The 24454-nt window shown below is 45.1% G+C and overlaps 1 protein-coding gene across 1 annotated transcript in view; it reads left to right on the top strand.

Annotated features, from left to right (window-relative positions):
• agmo (alkylglycerol monooxygenase) overlaps positions 1 to 24454 on the top strand; it is a 497656-nt gene that overhangs the window by 23348 nt on the left and 449854 nt on the right. Inside the window, exon 2 of the mRNA XM_078538835.1 lies at positions 10010 to 10140. Within this exon, the coding sequence (XP_078394961.1) occupies positions 10010 to 10140 (131 nt within the window). The remainder of the gene's footprint in view (positions 1 to 10009; positions 10141 to 24454) is intronic.

Genomic DNA, 24454 nt, shown 5'->3' with positions numbered 1-24454 from the left:
GCCCCTTCTACAGCTACCGTCAAACCCTCACCCTCCCACCCTACCACCTCACTCTGCCCTGGGTCATTCTCACCATTCCCTCATACCACGCACATCCTCAGTTCGCTCCCCAGGAGGCAGTCATGGACTTACCAGAGGCTCCCTTGCACGTTCACCAGGACATCCCCCCTCCAAACCCCTTACCCCCTTGGAACCCCTTCCCCCCACCCTGGACTCCCCATCCTTGGTCCTCCCCCCGCCACCCGGACTCCACCCCTGCTTAGGCCTTTCCCCTTTCTGACTCCCTCAGTCACCCTTCCTTCTTTCACTGCCCTTAGTCCTTCCCCTTCCCGACTCCTTCCTCCACCCTTATGTCTTCCTCCAGCCTTACTCCCTCCCCTCTCTCTCTGCACTCCTTCCTCCCCCTGGACTCCCACCCCTCTTTGCACTCATTCCCCACTCTGAACTCCTTCCCCACTCCAAACTCCTTCCCTTACACCTTCGACCCCCCTCTTACACCTATCTCCCCAGTTGCTGTCTTCTCCCCTGTTACCTCCTCCTCTCCCCATACTCCTTTCCCCCCTCCCAACCTTCCTCCCCCAACACATTTGCTCCCCACCTCCTAAACTTACCACCCCCCGACACCTGTTCCTCTCCCAGTCGACCCCAGACCTTCCTGTTCTACCACCCCCGGTACATCTTACTCTCTCAAACACAGCTGGACCTTCCCCTCCACCCCCTTGGCCATCATCCGTTGTGAGCAGACCCTCAACGGTGACTTTCCACCTTCCGTGAGCTGCTTCGCAGCAGAGCCATGTCCATGAGAATCCACCCAGCATGTGATGGATGTTCCTCAGTGTTCCGTTGCTGTTGGGTCCAGCATCTCCTGCTGTTCGGATGTCCGCGATGTGAGAAAGGCCCTGGTGTTAAGTCCCTATTTCTGCACGTCACACTTGTTAAGACATGTCTGCACCAGCGTGTTTTCATGGATGACCCAGCCGGGGGTGGCAGGGGTGGGGGCGTGGCGGGTGTGGGGGTCAGTGGCGGGGAGATGGTGAGGAATGATTCCGGCAGGCTGGCCTTATGATGATATCAGATGTATTACAATAAGGTTCTTGACGTCCGATGGCGGGAAACGCGGCTCACCCTCGGCGGGCGGATTCACGATGTCATGAAACTGAATTCTGGCCTTCTTGCCACCAAGCATGCCCGCTGCCAGCAGGCACAGCCAACTCTGTCCATAGATTGATCAGTTCTGTAATGGTAACTAAACATGGAAATGTATTGTAAATAGTTATACTTCTTTGGAAGGAGGAAAGCATCTTTAAAAAGAAAGGGGAATGTTGAAATATGCCTCTAAGGGATATCAATATGACAGCACTGGAAGGGAAGTGTGCCGTGTGATCCAGTCATGGGGCGGAATTATCCCAGATTTACACTAAGTGTGGTAGTGGGCGGGTAAAAGGACGTTTTACCTGTTGGCCGCAATGATGCGTTTTCGCGCCGCATTATCCCAATCCCACCTCGATAATCATGGATTCCTGGGAAACACACTGGGCAGAATTATCCCGTTGGCGTGTGGAGGCGGGCTCTGCACGCCGACGCGTAAGATGACGCGTGGTGATGTCGGGCGTGCGTCCTGACATCACTGTGCGCCATCGCGATATTTGGGAAGTCGGGCACGCTATAAGTTCAGATGCTCCCGCCATCAATTAATGGGCCAGTTAAGGCCCTCGAGGCAGCAATTGATCTCGATTTTTCGCAGCCCGTGCGATCTTTAGGACGTCACATGGGTGCAACGGGCAGGCAGGTAGGAGACATTTGTATAAACCTCATCCACGGGTGGGATAAGAGGGCTCAGTGGGGTCGTGAATGTGATCTTTCAGGTAGTTAAGTGTGAAAGTTACTTACACTTGCCTGTGTGAGCAGGAAGACTTTAAAACTCAGACCAGCTGCTTGGACAGGAGTAAAAACCTTGGTCAGGACTCTGCAGTAAGGATCATTTTTGGGGCCTGCAGCTTTCAGAAAGCCTTCCCTTAGCCTGGGAATGGGAGCTGTGCTCTCCACTGGAGGCACCTCCTCTGAGGAGCAAGGGAGGGCCAGAAGGAGGAGGAGGCCAGGAGTCCACATTTTGCCTCCAGGGGAGGCATTTTTGGAAGGATAGGTGCAGGCACAAGGGGTGCAGGGCCAACAGGAAGTGCAAGGCGGAAGGGGCTGCAGAAGACGCCAATATCCTGTTGCCAGGGTTTACAGGCAGTGAAGCAGCTACCTCAATATGTCCGAGGTGCAATGCCAAAGGAGGCTCCATCTCTCAAGGGAGACAGTCACCTCCACCTTTCAGATGATAGGCCCTGAGATCTCTGCAAACTGTGTGGGTGGACACCCCATGCCAATGGCTCTAAAGGTCACAGCTGCCCTCAACTTCTATGCCTCCCGGCTCTTTCCAGGGGTCGGTGGGTGATCTCTGCAGAGTCTCCCACAACGCTTGCATACTCAGACACTCCCAGGTGCTGAGGCTCTCCAGTGCTCCAGCCCGGCTGGATGGATGGCTGCTGGCTGACAAGGGCTATCCTCTCAAAAGGTGGCTCATGACACCTCTCCGCCATCCAAGAACAGAAGCTGAGCAGCGGTACACTAGGAGTCACGCCTCCACAAGGGCTGTGGTGGAAAGAGCCATTGGTCTTCTCAAGATGTGCTTCCAATGCCTGGACTGCTCAGGGGGCGCACTCCAATACTCCTCAGATCTGTGTCACTGATAGTGGTTGCATGCTGCGCTCTCCACAATCTGGCGCTGGAAAGGGGGATGCAGTGGAGAAAGAAGATGTAGGCGCAGATGCTCTGGCTGCAGACGATGAGTCCAGCAGTGAGTCCGAGGATGAGCATGCACAGGAGAACTTTGAGGGGGTAGACGCTGACCTGGGCATACTCCAGGGAGGTAGGGACACCCGAGGAGCCCACAGAGACAACAGGCAGCTGCTGTGCCAACATAAGGTCACTTCGGAGCTCCCTGCTCACCGTAGATGGATGGGCACCAAGTTGGGATACTTGGTGCCCAAACCATCTCTCACACTGGCACTGACCAGTTGAGGCCAATGCTGCTTTGAGGGCTTGCAGGTCTGAGCGCAATCCCTGATTAGTCTCCTGGAGGAGCCTCTCCACGAGAGTCGCCACTCTCTCCATGGAGGAAGCACAGCACCTAGCCATGAGGCTCATTGCATTGATGATGCTCCACATGGACTCCTCAAGTACGGGCATCATGCCATGTGTAGCCTCATGTATCTCCGCCAGATTGTCCCGCATGCCCTGCTGCACTTCCAGTGTTTGCTGCCTCACAGACGACTCCAGAGGCACATCATCAGCCACTGACCAAGCATGTACTTGGTCCCAGCAGTCTTCTGACTGGCGATGCCCTGGGCACTCTCTGTCTCTGCCCGCACCTCAAGCGAGTGTGAAGCGCCCTTACCGCCGTGCCCCAGGGCATTAGCCGAATATCTAATTCCCACCGAGATGCTAGTATCTGCGCTGGTGCCTGCTTGGCTGAGATAGTGTGACGCTGGTGAGTGGATTTGCTCTGGGCCCTCAGGGGTGAGAGGTGGGCCCTCTGCCTCCTCTGGTGATGCTGAAAGGAAGAAAAAGGGCATTTGATTAGTGACAGTGCAGACAATGTCAACTTGCATGCTACTCCCCCAGATCATGATGCGCTCATCCTTCCATAATCAATGGTTAACCCATGTTGCTAACTTCAATCACTGAACATTCAGCAGTGCCATGGCTTCTGTGACACATATGGTGACCTGTGTGCTCGCCAAACATACCTCCCCGTGGAACCCCAGCCTCACCACCACCGGTGGACCTGGGGGCATGGTGCCCCTCCAGATCCATGGCCTACTGCTCGTAAACCAGTAGGATGGCCAACTGGGCCTGCCCTCCGCCAGTCCGCATCTGCCCTGCGGAATTGTGCGCAGTCTCCTCCTGAAAAGGAGAGAGGAGAATTATTAGTCCAGCCTGCATCTGGATTCCCATCTCATCCCTGCCAACCCGGCCAGAGTGGGACATTGCAGACTCCAGTTCTTCATCACCCCGCAGCTGCCGCATACTCACCCAAACAAGCCAGGGCTGACCCCACCCCCATTGCCCAAATGCTGCCTCCTTCACATGTCGCACCACAAGGTGTCACTTTGCTAAGCAAAGAGGCACAAGCATGTGGAGCACAAAGACCAGCAGATGGATTGGTGCCCCGCCAACTGGAAGCTCCCCTCCCAGCATGTTAGCACCCTGACTTTGACATGCTTCCCAGTTCCAGCACTCTGCCTAGGTGCTGACCCTTGACTTTCAAGCATATTCTATACTCTGGATGTCAGTGTCACACATGCTGCAGATGCAGAACACATTCTAGCTCAACCCTCTCAGGGTGAACTGGCCATGGGCAATATCTGCTGGCACACCCAGCGAGGGATCCATGCTGTGAGAGATTCAATGCTGTTACTGTGCTCAGAGTTGCCGGGGGGGGGTGCGGTTGGGGGGAAAGGGTGACGGCTGCATTAAGTGATCTCAGCCAACATGGTACTCGCCCTTTCTGAGCGCAGGAGACCGTTGAATCTTTTGCGGCACCGGACCCATGTGCGCCGCACCACATCATGGGAACTCACACTCTCAGCCACCTCCTCCTACGCACGTTTGGTCAGGTGGGGGGGCCTCCGCCTCCCGTCCCTCGGAAGAAGGACCTCCCACCGTGCTGCCACCTCCTCCAGGAGGGCAGCTAGACACTCACCTGAAAAACGAGTGGCACACTGCCCTGCTGGCCTGGCCTGCCCCGATGGCCTACCCTCCAGACTTGCGTCAGGCACATTGCCCCTCTGCTGTGCTCTTCTGCTGGCCATTGTGAGCAGCCTTGCAAAGGCTGCCAGGCCTTCATTTAAAAAGGTCGCCAGGTCATCAATGGACCCGGCAGTCTGAGCGCGCCCGCCGCCGCCAGCCCACTCCTCTGTTCTCATGTGCATAGCCTTAATAAATGAACTCACAGCATGTTTGCCCAATCCCTTATGAGCGATTGGTGCTTCTATCATTATAGTAAGATGATACTAGCCACCCAGCCACCTCTACACACTTACCTCACTTACACTTATTCACTAACATACTGAAAAGCATGTGTGACACTGACACCCAAATGTCCCAAAGCTTTCTACTGTGTTAGTGAATGAAGGCTTACCAAATTTCCACAGCTGTGTAAAACAATGGGAGTGGAGTGGAATCCGATGGTGATTGCCGTTCCTTGGAAGATTCGGCCCAATGTTTCAATTGCAGCCTGGCTCAGACCCTTTCTGGAGTTTTTCATTCGGTTTTGGGCATAGAGCCTCAAGAAAAAAACATTGACCTTGAAAGAGATACAGTTCAGCTTCACCAGAATGATATCAGAGGTTAAATAGTAAACATTACAGAGCAAGGCACTGGATAATGCAAAGGCCAAGGGCCCTGACAATATTCCAGCAATAGTATTGAAGACTTGTGCTCCAGAACTTGCCGCGCCCTTAGCCAAGCTGTTCCAGTACAGCTACAACACAGGCATCTACTCAGCAATGTGGAAAATTGCCCAGGTATGTCCTGTACACAAAAAGTAGGACAAATCCAACCCAGCCAATTACTGCCCCATCATTCTACTCTTGATCATCAGTGAAGTGATGGAAGGGGTCATCAACAGTGCTACCAAGCGACACTTGCTTAGCAATAACCTGCTCACTGACGCTCAGTTTGGTTTCCGCCAGGGCCACTCAGCTCCTGACCTCATTACAGCCTTGGTTCAAACATGGACAAAAGAGCTGAACTCCAGAGGTGAGCTGAGAGTGACTGCCCTTGACATCAAGCCAGCATTTGACACAGTGTGGTAAGAAGCAGCCCTATCAAAACTGGAGCCGATGGGAATCAGGGGGAAAACTCTCTGCTGGTTGGAGTCGTATCCAGCACAAAGGAAGATGTATGTGGTTGTTGGAGGTCAGTCATCTCATCTCCAGGACATCACCACAGGAGTTCCTCAGGGTAGTGTCCTCGGCCCAACCATCTTCAGCTGCTTCATCAATGACCTTCCTTCCATCATAAGGTCAGAAGTGGGGATGTTCGCTGATGATTGCACAATGTTCAGCACCATTTGTGACTCCTCAGATGCTGAAGCAGTCTATGTCCAAGTGCAGCAAGACCTGGACAATTCCCAGGCTTGGGCTGACAAGTGGCAAGTAACATTTGCGTCACACAAGTGCCAGACAATGACCATCTCCAAAAAGAGAGAATCTAACCATCGCCCCTTGACATTCAATGGCATTACCATCACTGAATCCCCCACTATCAACATCCTGAGGTTACCACTGACCAGAAACAGAACTGGACTAGCCATATAAATACTTTGGCTACAGGAGCAAGTCAGAAGCTGGCAATCTTGCTGCAGGTAAGTCACCTCCTGACTCCCCAAAGCCTGTCCACAATCTACAAGGCACTATTTAGGAGTGTGATGGAATACTCGCCACTTGCCTGGATGAGTGCAGCTTCTACAACACTCAAGAAGATTGACACCATCCAGGACAAAGCAGTCCGCTTGATTGGCACCATATCCACAAACATTCACTCCCTCCACCACGACGCACAGTAGCAGCAGTGTGTACCATCTACAAGGTGCACTGCAGGAATTCACCAAGAAGGGTCCTTAGACAGCACCATGCAAACCCATGACCACTACAATCTAGAAGCACAAGCGCAGCAGATAGATGGGAACACCACCACCTGGAAGTTCCCCTCCAAGCCACTCACCATCCTGACTTGGAAATATATCACCGTTCCTTCACTGTCACTGGGTCAAAATCCTGGAACTCCCTTCCTAATAGCACAGTGGGTGTACCTACACCACATGGTTTGCAGCGGTTCAAGAAGGCAGCTCACCACCACCTTCTCAAGGGCAATTAGGGATGGGCAATAAATGCTGGCCCAGCCACCGATGCCCACATCCCTTGAATGAATAAAAAAATGGCTGCATAAAACTTGGCTTATAATCCCTTGATGGAAGGAATAATTACACCTTTGTGTTCTATTGAATCTGGCCCAATGCATTTGGAGAGCATTTCTTACCTTTTGTTGATGTGATCATCCGAAATGAGTTGGAATAGTCTAAAAATTCAGTTCCTGGTGGGTTTGTGCCTATAGCACAAAATTGGCAACAACCTGACACACAGACAACTTCAGAGAGAGTCTAATGGTAGCCACTCCAAAGGACTGAACACAATCTTGGCTGACACTAGAATGTAGTACTGAGGGAATGCTGCACTGCTGGTGATCCCTTTTTTCAGATGAGACATTAATTTAAGGTCCTACCTGCCCCTTATGGTGGACACAAAAGATCTCATGGCACTACTATTTTGCAGAGGAGCTGGGGAGTCAATCCCATTTCCCCTAACTTAGTCTACTGCATTCGTTGCTCCCAATGCGGTCTCCACTACATTGGAGAGACCAAACGCAAACTGGGCGACCGCTTTGCAGAACACCTGCGGTCTGTCCGCAAGAAAGACCCAAACCTCCCTGTCGCTTGCCATTTTAACACTCCACCCTGCTCTCTTGCCCACATGTCTGTCCTTGGCTTGCTGCATTGTTCCAGTGAAGCCCAACGCAAACTGGAGGAATAGCACCTCATCTTCCGACTAGGTACTTTACAGCCTTCCGGGCTGAATATTGAATTCAACAACTTTAGATCTTAAACTCCCCCTCCCCCCATCCCCACCCCGTTTCCTCCCCCTCCCTTTTGTTTTTTTCAAAAATTTATATAGATTTTTCTTTTCCCACCTATTTCCATTATTTTTAAATCTACAACTAATACCTTGTCAATCTTTCCACCCCACCCCCACTAGAGCTGTACCTTGAGTGTCCTGCCATCCATTCTTAATTATCACTTTTCTTAGATAATATCACCACCTTCAACACCTCTTTGATCCTTTTGTCTGTGACATCTTTTGATTATCTGCTCCTATCACTGCTTGCTTGTCCCTACAACCACCCCACCCTCAACTTCTCTCCCCCCGCCCCCCACCTTAAACCAGCTTATATTTCACCCCTCTCCTAACTATACTTCAGTTCTGTTGAAGGGTCGTGTGGACCCGAAACGTCGACTCTTTTCTTCTCCACCGATGCTGCCAGACCTGCTGAGTTTTTCCAGGTAATTCTGTTTTTGTTGTAGTCAATCCCAGTGTTCAGGCTAATATTTGTCCCTGAACTGACACCACTAAAACAGATTATCTGATCTTTATAATATTGCTGTTTGTGAGATCTTGCTGTCTACAAATTGGCTGATGCATTTCCTACATTGCAACAGTGACTACACATCAAAAGTACCTATGGTATGTTATGAGGTTTTGAACAGCACTATATCAATGCAAATCATTCTTTCAATTAGAAGGAAATAGAATGTTAGAAATAAAAAATAGATTAATGTCATGTCAGATGGAGTGGGGAAGCTTACTGAGGTGTGATTGTAAGATATATAATTTTTGGGTAGAAGTGGGGGGGCTTTACTCTGAATTGCACCTCTTCCCACATCAGACTTCTGTGAGATTCTGATACTGGGTGACAAAAATGAAGAACAGAATAAATCCCCCATTTTTCGAAATCTGCATTTCCTCAAAATTTTATGGATTTTAAAGTATAAACCAAACCTGTTACAAAATGTGAAAAGGCATCATGATGGGTTCCAGGCTTGAAACTGATTAAATGAATTTCAAGACTGAAGGCAGCAGAGTTTGAGAGGCTGTAAAAATGGGGTTAAGCTAAATAACCATCAAAGATCTGCCTCACATAATTTTGACCAGGAGTTTCTGAAAGCGAGTACAGTTGGTGGACTAGTAAGACTATAAACTAATTTTTAATTAACAATTATTTTTTACTTTTATGTTGTTAACATTTTAACCAGGTTATCAACCAGATAAGAACATAGCATATGTAATTTATTTGGTGAACTGTACAAAGACTATCTAAAATGGAAGCTTGCAATGCTGAAGTCACTACTGAACTAAATGAACAATTTACTTTTTATTGTGTATCTTATGCTGAGACATTAACAGTGTTATGTTCAAGTGGGAGTAATGAGAATACAATTTTTTTTGCCCTAGAATTGAGAAAGAGGGCACCAAAAGCTGTTGGAGAAACGATGAGAACCTCCAGGTGCATTGAAGTAGCCTCCACACTTGTCACAATTTCTATTTAACTTTCATCTCCAACTATGTTTTAAACATGTTAAAATAGGTGCTATATAAATGAAGTACTAAGTAGTTTCAGAAAGCCATATTTATTACACTTCTATAAATACATTTGTTAATTCACTCTTTCTATAAGTAGGCCTTGAAATTTTGCTGTGGAATCAACATATTCAGTTTACTCAATGCCTTTGACTAAAATTTTTCCTTCCACTTGTTCTGCAGAATCATTAACTTGGTTATTTTAGGACTAAGAAGCATTTGAGTCAAAGTGTTAAATGCTTGCATCCCAATATTGTGCAGTACAATTGCAAGACTTTCTCACTTATAACAAATTGGGATATGCCACTCAGCCTTGAACTCAAAACGTTTCTGTTTTAGGATCTCAAAACTATGGAACTCCTTACCTTCCTCAGGCTTTCCTTTCTGCTATAACCATTTAAACCTCAAACTTGGCATCATCTGATTACTGTTTCTTAACGTGTTTATCACTCACTCTTTTCAACCATGTTGGGTGCTGCATTTTGTGTTTGGTTCATCATTGTTATTTCACAATTTATGAAACAAATTCTACGATTACTAATTTAATGCATTGTTTTATTATTATTACTATTCAAACACTAAAGCATCATCTCTACTGCATAATCTGTTGTAGCCACTGGTCTCAAAATAATAACATGCAGGAAATCTTTGAATACCTGAAATGTAGTTCTTGTGCTATTTTAAGTCACTCATTTGTAGCTCAGTGATGTAGATAAATTGCCTGAGCAAAAGATGAATAAACAATAATTCTGGCTTATGCTTTGTAGGCTACACCCTATTTCGTGGGTTTAATGATCATAGAGCTAGTGGTCACCTGGTTTCAGAAGGGCCAAACTGTATTTCGAATGAATGATGCACTAACCTCCATCAGTGCCGGCATCTTGTCAAGACTGCCAGAGTAAGTACAGTAAATAGTCACCTTGTTGCCTTCTTGGAAATAAATTTCAAATGCCAGTAATTGGGAAGATTTCTAAGCCAGTCAGCTGAGATTGTTAAAGGTCAAGGAACTTAAAGTAGAAATTTTGATCAAGTTGGTTGTTTGAGTGAGGAGAAAATACATGCTTAAAATAGAAGTTCTTGGATGAAGGTGACCTTGGCAAGGGTACATTTATTGCCCATCTCTATTTATCCTGGGAACGTGAAGGTGGGCCTTCTCCTTGAATCGCTGCAATGCTCCAACAATGGTATTAGGTAGGGAGTTGCAAGATTTTGATCTAGTGATGTTGAAGGCTGTGCGATATTTCCAAGCCATGAAGGTGTGCCACTTGGAAGTATTGTGGAGATATTGATGTTTCTATAACCTTACTTTTCTTATCCTTTTTGGGGTTGGAAGGTGCCATCAAAGTAAGCTTGATGATTTGCTGCACTGCATCCTGTAGTTGCTATACACTGCAGTCACAGTGCACTGTGTATGGAAAGGTGGCTAATTGGGATGCTGATCAAGCAGACTACTCTGTCTTGAATGATGTTGAACTTCTTGAGTGTTGCAGCAGCTACAGCCATTCATCACACTGCTGATGTGAGTCTTGTAGACAATTAACAGGCTTTGAAGGGTCAGGAGATGAGCCAGTAGCTGCAAAGTGACCTGCAGATCACTGTTCTGCTCTTGTAGTACGTTGCTGAATGTTACTGGTTCAGTTAGACTTCCAGTCATTGTGGCTGCCAGGATGTTGGTGGTGAGGAACTTGATGATTATGGTGCTGTTGAAGCTTGGGGAACTGATTCTGCTTCATCTTGTTGGAACAGTTCATTGTCAGGAATTTATGTGGTATGACTGTGAAGCCATCCAAGAAATTCTTGGATCAAGGAGGTCAGCTAAGTATGAGTAACTTTCTTCACATAGTCTAGGCGTCATTAAAAGAAGTTGTGCATTCGACAGGGAGCTTAACTCATAAGGATGAGCAATAGGGAACAATCTAAGAGCCTGGGCTGATAAAATTGGAGGCAATTATAGACAAAGCTGAAGGTGCTTAAGATTAAGTGAGAGCCTACACAAAAATCTGATTTTTATGCATTCTTCACCGTGCATGAACTTGGGCCCACAGCTTTAATGAATGCAATAATCTAGATTCAGGGTTGAGCCAGCTGAAAGCTCCTGTTAAGAAATGCAAGTTCGCCAGGAATGAACTTTCAGTAACTGCAAACACACCATCAATTTAAATGTACAATTTCTTCAACACCAATGTTTCTAATGTATTTTTCTCTGTGTACCTCAGTGTAAGAATATGATGTTTCATACAACAAAATCCACTTAGTCAAATAATGTGTGAATAACATTATACAAAGGGGAAGCATGCATTGTATTCTTCTGGGACTAAATTTTCTTTGGTGATAAGGCCTCTCCATTGAAAGTGGTTACGGACAGGGGAGAGATGGCAGGATGGTCGCCCCTTTTCCCACTTCTCGATTGACCAAAGAAAGGTGTGATTTTAAACACAAAAAAAGTGTTTTAAGTCCTGTGCTGTAACTGTTAAGAACAGACAAATGACAGGTTTTCTCCTAAGTTTTAAAAAAGGATAAATGTTTATTACTCAACACCTAAAATGTATTCACAACTGCACCCACTCAATCACACAGACAGATACACACACTCAAGGAAAGATGATGATTACAAGAGCATGCACTTAGGTCTTAAAAGTCCAAAAATTCACTTCACACTTGCTTCTCCCAAAATGAAGTCATGAAATGTTGCAGGCCTGTGATTCCTTTTTGGTCCACTGAAGGAATAGAGCCTGGAGGTTGATAGAGATGGGCTTACAGTGGTTTACTGCTTGCAGTAGCAGGTTTCTCTTGCTTCAATGCAGTCAAGGCACATTGGAACCCCTGTGGCAAAAACCTAGTTTGGTTCTTCAAATAGGTAGGTAAAGGCTAACTCGAATTCTCTGCCTGCTGATGGATCTTAGAAAGTACCCTGTTCCTTCGTTGGTCTGGATGTTTCTCTCTTCTGCCCCAAAATGTGCTTTATTAAATATCCTTAATCAGAAACTGAATTTCTATCATGTGACCAGAAGGGTTATGTCCATTATTGTCATAAATGGTTTCTGACGATTGGGTCATTGATAGACAATAGTGTCTGAGTTTCACATAATCACATTACCATTGTGATAGAACAGGGTTTATTCACACCTATTCTTGGGAATTCCATTCCAAATTCAAAAGGTCTGCAAGAATTATTGTGAACCAGTTTTGTTAGTTATTTGGATAAGGGCAGCCTATAATCCACGAGAAAGGTCTGTTACATTTTAATGTCTTGAGTGTGATGTCCCAAAAGTTGGCGTGCTTTTTAATGCCTCATCCAGAATTGAAGATTAGCTCCAGGGCCTTGTGCAATTTGATATATATTGACAGAAAAGAAAAGGTCACCTGACCTCTCAACTCCATTTTGTTTTAAAAATAAAGTATTCATTCTCCATTTTGCTTTAAGATAAAATGCTCATTTTGAAATGAGACTCCAGAAATCTATGATGTGTGAGCGTGACAAAGCATATCATTCCATTAATATAATAAAAAAGAAGAGGATGTCATCACTTTGAGTTTTTAAACTTTTCAAAGAGCAATACTAGATTAGCTTGACAAGATCGTTATGAAGTATATAAAGCAACTGTTTAAAAATAACAACTGGTAATGGAATCAAATGGCAAGTAGAAACAGAATTGCTTAGAAGTTGATGACTGTTGTTATCTTCAGTGTTGAGTAGATTGAGCAAGTTTGTAACTCTGAATGATGGACCATGATTTTTCTATTCCAGCTTTGCCCCTTGTAGTTAGAAAGACCCTCAGACTTAAACATTCAGCTTCTTGGTTTACTTATCATATCTTATTTGCACTTTAATCTCCAAATAAAAAAAAAACTTAATTTGTTGCTCACACGCTGATTACGAAGAATGAGTTTTGTTTGGACTTAAAAGGGAGGATTTCTTCTCATTGGATCCTCCAAGTGCAGAATGAGGAAAAAGATTAGGCAGGGACGATGTCACTTCTGTAATTTAAATTAATTGAAAAATAAAGCTAACTTCATTAGGTACACATGATCCTTAAGCCTGATTTGCAGTTCAATCATAATAAAAAAACAATATCTGTCCCAGGGTGCACGTTTAAGTGAAAGGTAACGATTCTAATGACTTACCTCATATGTGAAAGCAGTTGCTTCTTGCCATGTTTCATTTGAATAATCATCCTGATATTGTGCTTTCTTAGAAATTTTATTGGTGCAAGCTGAACTTTTTCTCTTCCTTGGTATTTGAATGAATATTATCATTGGAGTTTAAAGAAAATAACCAAACAGTTATTAGACAAAAGAGGATTAATCCAATTCAGAGGCAAAATTTACTGTATTTGATGTGCAGATGGAGCCACTGGGAGAATTCCATGTTGACTTTTGTTTTTTGCAGTGAAAATGCATTAGGAGTTGGATGAGAAAATGTCTCTGGTGGGACTGGAAATTTCATTTAATAGATCAGGCAGACCAGATGACAATCCCAAATGTGGACTTGGGGATCCTCTTGGCAGATGTTGTGGAACTTATTCAGAGATAAGTACTTTCCAAAGTGTTTATCCCTACTAAGTTCTTTCAGAGAGTAAAATCAGTAACTGTTTGGTGGCATTTTCTCACTTGCCTAGGTGAGTGCTGGGGAGTTTAGTTACATTAAAACCGCCATACAGTATGCAAGTGTATAGTCAGTAACCTAACTCCCTCCTGTACTGTTTAATATGATTAATCTTTTCTTTGCAATTACATATGAGATATACATTTTTGGAGTGCGTTCACACTTCACAGGCTGGATTTTCAATCAGGGGTTTGGAACTGGAAATGAGACCTTGTTCCAGGATCTGACGGCACAAAGTGTGCTTTAGGCACACCCAATGCAAACTTCGTTGAAAAGCCAGGGAGCGGGCTTGCCATCCAATCAGGGACGGCGGTGGGCTCCTGATGCTGGAGGACCAACAGGAGACCCTCCACTACTCAGGTATCGCAGCCACACCAGTTGAGGTGGAACCTGCCTATGTGAACATAGAGACAGCAAGGGAAAAGTGGAGGTAAGTTTTTTTTTAGTTTTAAGAGAGTTACAGCTGACTGGCAATGATCCTGGACCAGGCCCATGTAGGCTGCCCACATTGGCAACTGGAAATTCCAGTCAGCGCAGGAACAAGGCCTTAATAGGCCCCTTAATTACATTTAATTAATGGCAATTGGCTACCCTCAAAATAGGTTGGGGTCAGAATCATGGCAGTGAACCAGCATGGAGGCCAGTGGCGCCAAATTGCACGTCCACCCATCTCTGATCTCAAAAATCCAGCTCCACAAGTTTATCATCAGTGCAAAGTCAAAAACACTTGACAGTGACACTTGCTTCTAGTGTGAGTTTGATACCATGACCAAAAGGACTCTGAAGGAGCGAGTTTATCTCCTCCCGAGATTCTTACTCAACTTGCTTCTGGTGTCAGGTTGGGCCTTTACACTATTAGTTACAACATCAAGGTGACACCCAAGCAACAACCACGCTAACGTTTTTTGAAATGCAAGGCCTATTCAATTATGTGTGAGGGACCTTTAACTTTTTTTGTGTGGCTGCACATACATGATACATTAAAGGGGCCACTTGTGCCTGGCCAATGCAGGAACTTCGGGGTTGCTGCGCAGCTGCCCAGCTTAGAGGGAACATTGCACCAAAATATTGGCACTGATATCACAGTGCAGTGTGGATGCACCTTTAGTAAACTGACTCGTGTGGTTATTACTTTTGCATAAAAGGCCTAGTCTCCAGTTGTCTGCCAGAGCGGGCTACATAACTTGACATAATTGGCTCAGTTTATTTCAGATAAAATTTTACTGTTCAAGGGTCATGGCCCAGATCTTCCGGTTTCCAGATAGTCAGAGACTGGAGGTACTCTGAAAGACATGTGTGGGACCATTCGGAAGTCACGATGTGCACACATCCCCGGTACTTACACAGAAAGTTTAAACTTCCGATTGCCAGTTTTACCCTGTCCGGATTGTTCCGTGATTGGCCAGAACCATGCAGACTTGGGTTGTTTGCCCGATACTTACCCTGGTTTTTAGACGGATTTACTTAAGGTTTGTCATAGCAGGTATAAAACCAGCGAAACTCTTAAGTCCATCAGCTGGAGTGTCAAAGCTCTCCAGCACCCACAGCTATATTCATCCCCCCCACAACCACTCCCACACCGCCCCTGACAATGTTCACCCTCCCCACAAGACAGTGCTCACCCACTCCTGCACATAGGACAGTGCTCACCCCCTCACCCCAGACAGTGCTCACCCCCTCCTGCACATAGGACAGTGCTCACCCCCTCACCCCAGACAGTGCTCACCCCCTCCTGCACATAGGACAGTGCTCACCCCCTCACCCCAGACAGTGCTCACCCCCTCCTGCACATAGGACAGTGCTCACCCCCTCACCCCAGACAGTGCTCACCCCCTCCTGCACGTAGGACAGTGCTCACCCCCTCACCCCAGACAGTGCTCACCCCCTCCTGCACATAGGACAGTGCTCACCCCCTCACCCCAGACAGTGCTCACCCCCTCACACCAGACAGTGCTCACCCCCCCACCCCAGAAAGTGCTCACCCCCCTCCTGCACATAGGACAGTGCTCACCCCCTCACCCCAGATAGTGCTCACCCCCTCCTGCACATAGGACAGTGCTCACCCCCTCACCCCAGATAGTGCTCACCCCCTCCTGCACATAGGACAGTGCTCACCCCCTCACCCCAGACAGTGCTCACCCCCTCACCCCAGACAGTGCTCACCCCCCCACCCCAGAAAGTGCTCACCCCCCTCCTGCACATAGGACAGTGCTCACCCCCTCACCCCAGACAGTGCTCACCCCCTCACCCCAGATAGTGCTCACCCCCTCCTGCACATAGGACAGTGCTCACCCCCTCACCCCAGATAGTGCTCACCCCCTCCTGCACATAGGACAGTGCTCACCCCCTCACCCCAGACAGTGCTCACCCCCTCACCCCAGACAGTGCTCACCCCCCCACCCCAGAAAGTGCTCACCCCCCTCCTGCACATAGGACAGTGCTCACCCCCTCACCCCAGACAGTGCTCACCCCCTCATCCCAGAAAGTGCTCACCCCCCTCCTGCACATAGGACAGTGCTCACCCCCTCACCCCAAACAGTGCTCACCCCCTTACCCCAGACATTGCTCACCCCCCTCCTGCACATAGGACAGTGCTCACCCCCTCCTCCTCAGACAGTGCTCACCCTCCCACCCCTGGACAGTGCTCACCCCATGCTGCACCCCCTCTCCCAACTCACCTGCTGGAATCCCTGGCTCCTGATCGGCTAATGTCGGAAGCGTCAGCATTGTCGGGGAATCGGGTGGGGGGTGTGGTGGTGGAGAGGTGTTATGACCGATGCAGTTGGTAAAGTGAGGTTATTTAAAAGTCCCAGAGGGAAACTTTAAATAACTGTCATAACCAATAATTTTAAGTGTTATGTTTGAGATGCGACTCTAAACTCAGTAATCAGGCCATTAGTTCTCGAGGCTTTACATTAACTAATTGAAATATTTTACTAAATTACACTGGTTAAAATATATGTACACATGCTACAAATTACTACAATGGGGAGAATTTTCTCCCCTTTGGGGGAGTTGTGCGGGCGCGGGCGGGCGCGCAGCTATTTTACATGGGCGGGCCAATTAGCACCCAGAAGCGCTGAGCGCTGCCTATGTGGGTGGGGGGGGGGGGGGGGGGGGAATGTTGCCTGAGTCGGGGTTTGCACTCTTTCGTGCCTGCATGCGAAAGAACGCAGAAATCTCCCTGAGGCACAGGGTTGCCTCAGCGAGATTAGTTTAAGTTAAAATAATTTTAATAAAGGAAAAAAAAATTTTTAGGACATGTCCCCTGATGTGAAACTGTCACATGAGCTGGGACATGTCTATGAATTTTATTAAAATTTATTCAAACCTTTAAAAACCTTCATGAAACCTCATCCCACCTGTGGATGAGGTTCCATGAAAAATGCGAGGGCCGCCTGGGCTCTTCGCCTGCCCGCCAACCTTAAGGTTGGACAGGCAGCTCAGTTTATTGTTTTAATTGATAGTTAACTGGCCTTAGTAGACCTTTGACAGTTCGGCGGGTGCACAGCTGACTTGGATGCGTGCCTGCCGAACTGAAAATCTGAATGACGTGCGGTGACGTTGGGATGCACGCCTGACCTCACTGTGTGTCATTTTACGCCTCGGCGAGCGAGCCCCGCCCCCGCCTACCAAGCCGAAGATTCTGCCCTATCATAACTTTTTACAAATTCCCAAACTAATCTCCATTAAGGCAACAACAACCCATAGACTTAACCAAAACACCAGGCAAAGCATTTTCACCTTATGAATTCAAAATGAGGTTCTTTCCACTGTGGAGCCAGTTGGAGCAGTTGGAGGCTTATAGCTATCTTTTGATCTTACATTGCCTCTGCCTGCACATCTGAAAACTACTGAAGTTATATCTACCACCATTGATTGAATTCAAATTCTCATTGTATCACCAGTCTCTTTGAATTTTACCTTTTAACAATAAAACCCCTTTCATAGTACCAATTTTATTAGTAATATAAACATATGCTTGGTATCTATTAGAAAGGCGTGAAGTTTGCACCCCACTTCTTGAATGCTCTATTCAAAAAATACAAATACATGCTATCTTTCTGTTTGCATCTCAGGGGCAGGCAATGGCGTAGTGGTATTGTCACTGGACTGGTATTCTAGAGACCCAGGGTAATGCTCTGGGGACCTGGGTTTAAATCCCACCAGGGCAGATGGCCATGAATTCAATAAAAATCTCAAATTAACAGTCTGATGTTGGCCACAAAACCATTGCTGATTGTTGTAAAAACCCATCTGGTTCACTAATGTCCTTTAGAGAAGGACATCTGCTATCCTTACCTGGCCTGGCCTACATATGACTGCAGACCAACAGCAATGTGGTTGGCTCTTAAAATGCCTTCTGAACAAGGGTAATTAGGGATGGGCAATAAATGCTGGCCGAGCCAATGATGCCCACATCTAATGAATAAAAAGAAGTACATCAAAGCACCCAGACTAGCTGGGTGCTATCTAATTAAGGCAGACCAAACCTCTTTTAAAAGAAAAATACTTTCCAAAATATGATATGCATTAATAGCTTCGTGACATCCCCCTCCTTATCGAAGAATGAACCGTCATAATTCTAAAAGGTGGTTTCATTTTAATAATCCATCTCACACTATCTCCTATACTTATTACACTATTACATTACCAGATGCATGCATTAACATAAATATATATATGCAAGTCCTTGGTATCAACAGAAATCACCCCAGTTCAGTGTCCAGGTTTTTAAAAAATTTCCCAATTTCCTTTAAGCTTCAAACTCTTGATAATGCATCTGCGAACAGATTTTCTCTTCTAGCAATATGTATAATACATAGATTAAATGGTTGTAACAATAGACTCCTTTGGAAAAGCCTTGCACTTTTGTCTCGAAATTTGTAGCGTTGACTTTCACATCTCTCGGAGCCACCTTACCATGTCCAATGGTATGGCCTAGATACGTAACTTGCGCTTTTGCAAATTCACTTTTAGCCAAGTTCATCACCAAATTAGCTTTGTGTAGCCGAGTAAATAATTTTTCCAGATGCTGTAATTGCTCCTCCCACGTCTGACTGAAAACAATTAGATCATCAATATAAACCGCACAATTGCTTAGACCCGGAATTACCTTGTTTGTCAGTCTTTGAAATGTCGCAGGTGCATTCTTCATAGCAAATGGCATAACCTCAAACTGATATAGTCCACTTGACGTCATGAAAGCTGATATCTCCTTTGCTCTCTCCGACAACAGTACCTGCCAATAACCTTTTAGCAAGTCAATCTTTGTGATAAATTTTAATTGCCCCACTTTCTCAATGTAATCTTCCAACCGTGGAATGGGATATGAATCCGCTTTTGTCACCACCTTCACCTTTCGATAGTCCACACACAGTCTTTGTGTTCCATCCGGTTTCGGTACCAGTACAACAGTCAAACTCCAGTTACTGCGACTAGACTTAACGATATCATTTTGGAACATGAAATCAATTTCTTTTTGTGCTTGTGATAACTTTGCTGGATTTAATCTATAAGGTTGTTGCCTCACTGAAATTGATATTTCTATACATACATCACGTAAAGCTAATTGTGTCTTCCTCAACTTATTTCCACAAATAGGTTTGTGTGACTGCAATAGCTTTTCCAAATCACTTTGACACTTGCTTGGAAGGTAACTCAATATTGCATTTAAATTTTCAAGCATCCCCTCATTATTCAATTTGATTAGAGGGAAATCAATTTCACCTCTTTCTTATCATCCACCATCACTAATGCCTTTTTGCTCCTCTTCCCTGTCAAAGTACTTTTTAAGCATATTTACATGACACACCCTCTGCTTCTTTCTTAATTATTTATTAAATTATTTATGAAATAATTTACTTCACTCAATTTCTTTTCAATCCTGTAAGGCCCTTGCACTTAATGAATCCCCTAGTACTGGAACCAAAACTAATACTTTGTCTCCAGAATCAAACCTGAAAATTTTAGCCTTCTTACCTGCTTCACTTGCATTGCTTGCTGTGATCGGAAACTTGACCCCTGATCTGATTGCATTTTCTTAGGTAAATCATATCTTGTAAAAAATTTAATTAACTCCTCCACAATCTTCTTAATTGTAATATTTCTTAAAGGTATCGCTTCATGAAACCTAGTAGACACATCCATTATTGTCAGTAAATACTGATTTCCACTTTTAGTCTTAGGGAGGGGTCCTACACAATCAACCATGACCCTGGTAAAAGGTTCTTCAAATGCTGGTATTGGGATTAAAGGCGCAGGCTTAATCACTGCTTGTGCTTTTCCTGTTACTTGACATACATGACCGGTTCTACAGAATTTGACTACATCCCTATGCAACCCTGGCCAAAGAAAACCTCTGTATCTTTTCCTGTGTTTTCCTAATTCCTAAATGTCCCCCCATTGGAATTTCATAAGCAATCCTCAGAGTCTCATTTCGATAGCCTAATGGGATAACAATCTGATGCACCTCCCTTCAGCTTTCATTTGCTGAGACATGATCTGATCGCCACTTTCTCATTAATATATTCCCTCGAAGATAATATACTGGAATACATTTTGCTTCAGTTTCTGAATAAGCTTTCTGATATAACTGTTTTAATTTCAAATCATTTTTCTGTATCTCCACTAAACTCTTTGAGTTAAACACTTCAACTGAATTGAACTGCATTCCTTCCTCCTGAACAATGTTATCAAATACAGTGCCAGCTAATTGCATTTTGACACTTTATTCTTGCCTTTGAACTGCCTGCTTATCTTGTTTATTTTGTTCTTCCAGATGGGCCTTTGATCTTGTTATAACACAATCAGGAAACAATCCAGGATGTTCCTTTTGTAGCACTTCTGTTGAGAACCCCTCTACAGGCTGCTCAACTACCACATGCATCACCCACATTTGCAATCCAGCTATATCATTACCCAGAATAAATTGAACCCTGCAATGGGCAATTTTTCCACCACTCTAACTATAACTTCACCATTCCTCCATTTGCTCTTAATTTTACCTTTGACAACAGATTAGATTTAGCATCTCCATGAACACCACTTATTATTACTTTCTCCTGCAACACTCCCCCTGAACCACAAATATCACTATCCCACAACATTTAGGATTGACTAGCCCCTGCGCCTCTTAATATTTTAACATCTTTACCTACTCCACCCTGTACACATAAAAAGACTTTTCCTTCACATTCAAAGTCTTTAAACATTTCTGCAACTTGCTCCTCAGAATTCTCTTGAGTAAACTGTGAAGACGTTCCCACTTCTTTACCTTTTACTGATTCTCCCTGTTTCAGCTGTACACAAACTATTGGTTTCTCCTGTGCCTGAACCTCAGCACTTACAGCACTTTTACTTCCAGAGCTTTTTTGTACCCTAATAATTCCTACAGATTTTTCCTGCAATCTCCAACACACTGACTTTGTGTGCCTCGCTTTATTATAATGAAAATACCTCAATTTTCGAATGTCACTTCTACCTTGAGCGCCTTCCTTTTTATTGTGAGAAAAATCTTCCTGGGAACTTCCAGCTACTCCTCCTCTTCCATGACGGCCTGCCTTCCTTTCACCTTCCCACCTTTATCCTTTTCCAATTTGAAAGAGTGACGGAAAAAAGGTTTAGCTCCATGAACTAACTCACAACCATCAGCTATCTCTGCTGCCTGTCTTACAGAATCAGCCCTCTGTTCCTCCACATGAGTTCTCATGACTGAAGGGATTGAATCATTAAATTCTTCCAAAAGAATTTCAGAAGAACTTCTTCCCTAAAAGCTGCATAGGTTGTCTCTATTTTTAACACCCGTATCCACCCGTCAAAATTCCTTTGTTTTACTCTTTCAAACTCACTATAAGTTTGCCCAGGCTGTTTTCTCATATTCCTAAATTTCTGCCTGTATGCTTCAGAAACCAACTCATATGCACTCAAAATAGCTTTTTTCTACCACATGATAATTCACCGACAATTCTTCTGAAAGTAAAGCTCAAGCCCCCTACCTAATAACTTAGATTGTAACAATAATGTCCAGTTTTCCTGTGGCCATTTCCCCTGTTTAGCTATCTTCTCAAATGAAATAAAGAATGCTTCAATATATGTTTCCTCAGGAAAGAGGAAACTTAGGAAGAGCTTGTACAAATTTAAACATATCGCCACTGGGTTCTACTCTGGAGACAAATCCTTCCTCAGCTACTGAAGACTCTTTTCTAACTGCCAATATTTTCAGTTTGAATTCTCTTTCTCTCTCCATCTTCATGATTTCTAATTCCCTGTTAAAAGCCATTTCTCTGTCCTTTGCTTCTAATTCAAGCTTTTTCATTTGCAACTGAAGTCTCACTACCTCCAGCTGTGACTCACTAGTGTCAGGTTTCACTTCCAACTGTAGATGCTGTGCTATACTTTTAACTATATCAGATTTCCTATCTCCTGTAGGTAGCCCCAGTTGTAACTTATCCGCCAACTCTGTTAACTTACTTTTGGTTATTTTCTCCAACCCATTCAGAGTTATCTCTTCTACTCCCAGACAAATCTTAGCAATTGCCAAAGCCATCCTGCAGTCTCACCACTTCTAAAATACCTCACCAACTCCTGAATTCAAAGTGCCCCTTGTACCTGTAAGCTTTATGATTCACCAATTCCCAACCAATCGAAGAATTAGAAATATAATTTATCCCGGCACAGCCCACCAGTCGTTATGACCGATGCAGTTGGTAAAGCGGGGTTATTTGAAAATCCCAAAGGGAAACTTTAAACAACTGTCATAATCAATAATTTTAAGTGTTATGTATGAAATGCGACTCTAAACCCAAGAATCAGAGGTTTCTCTAGGAATCATTAGTTCTCGAGGTTTTATACTAACTAATTGAAACACTTTATTAATTTACACTGGTTAAAATATATGTACACATGGCTACAAATGACTACTATCATAACTTTTAACAAATTCCCAAGCTAATCTCCGTTAAGGCAACAACAGCCCATAGACTTAACCAAACACCAGGCAAAGCATTTTCACCTTATGAATTCAAAATGAGGTGAGGATTGACATGTGGAACTGTGATATAGTAGCCATCACAGAGACGTGGTTGAGGGAGGGGCATGATTGGCAGCTCAACATTCCGGGACAGAATCTTCAGGCGAGACAGGGGAGGGGGTAAAAGAGGAGGAGGCATTGCATTATTAGTTAAAGAGTCAGTTACTGCAGTAAGGAGAAATGATATCTTGGAGGGGGCATTGAATGAAGCTTTGTGGGTAGAGCTTAGGAATAAAAAGGGGCAGCCACATTGTTAGGTGTTTATTATATAGACCCCCAGATAGTCAGCGGGAAATTGAGGAGCAAATATGTGCACAATCTGTGGAGGTGTGTAAAAACAATAACAATAGGGTAATTATATTAGGTGATTTCAACTTTCCCAACATTAATTGGGATACACATAGTGTTAAGGGCTTGGATGGAGTGGATTTCTTGAAATGTGTACAGGAGAACTTTTTAGGTCAATATGTGGAGGGTCCAATAAGGGATGGCGCAGTGCTGGACCTAATTCTGGGGAATGAAGCTGGACAGGTGGCTGAGGTGGGAGCATTTTAGCGATAGCGACCACAACATGGTACAATTTAAGCTTGTTATGGACAAAGAAATAGACAAGTTGCAAAAATATGTTTTGGATTGGGGGAGAGCATGTTTTAGTAAAATAAGGCAGGATCTGGCCAAGGTAGACTGGGAACAGTTACTTGTGGGGAAATCTACAGAGGAACAGTGGGGGGCGTTCAAAAAGGAAATGGGGAGGGTACAGGCTCAACATGTTCCCTCCAGGGTGATAGGAAGGAGTAACAAGCTCAGAGAACCATGGATGTCCAGAGATATTCAGGATACGATGAGAAGGAAAAGAGAGGTTTTTAGCAGGTACAAGGGGAGCAAATCAGCGGAGGCATTAGTGGAGTGCAGGGTGGAGCTTAAGAAAGCGATTAGGAGAGCAAAGAGGGGATATGAGAAAGCTCTGGCTGGTAGAAGTAGGGAAAATCCCAAGATATTCTAACAGTATATCAATGGGAAGAGGATAACCAAGGAAAGAGTAGGGACCAAGGGGGCAATCTATGGGTGGAGCCAGAGGACATCGGTCGAGTGTTGAACGAATACGTCACATCCGTCTTCACCCAAGAGAATGAGGATGAAGGTATGGAACTCGGGGAGAGAGACTGCGAGGTTCTTGAGCAAATTGATATAGGGAGTGACAAGGTATTGGAGGTGTTGGCAGGCTTAAAAGTGGACAAATCTCCAGGTCCGGATGATTTGTGTCCCAGACTGCTGAGGGAGGCAAGGAAGGAAATTGCCAGGGCTCTGACCCAAATTTTTAATTCCTCTCTGGCCACGGGGAAAGTGCCAGAGGACTGGAGAACACCTAATGTGGTTCCGCTATTTAAGAAGGATTGTAGAGATAAGCCAGGGAACTACAGACCAGTGAGTCTCCCGTCAGTGGTAGAGAAACTATTGGAGAAAATTCTGAAGGAGAGAATCTATCTCCAGTTGGAGAGGCAAGGTTTGATCAGGGATAGTCAGCATGGCTTTGTCAGAGGGAGGTCATGCCTAACAAATTTGATTGAATTTTTC

The sequence above is a fragment of the Cetorhinus maximus genome, chromosome 3, assembly GCF_964194155.1.
Source record: "Cetorhinus maximus chromosome 3, sCetMax3.hap1.1, whole genome shotgun sequence".
Taxonomy (NCBI): domain Eukaryota; kingdom Metazoa; phylum Chordata; class Chondrichthyes; order Lamniformes; family Cetorhinidae; genus Cetorhinus; species Cetorhinus maximus.
This window is presented reverse-complemented; position numbering and strand designations above follow the sequence as displayed.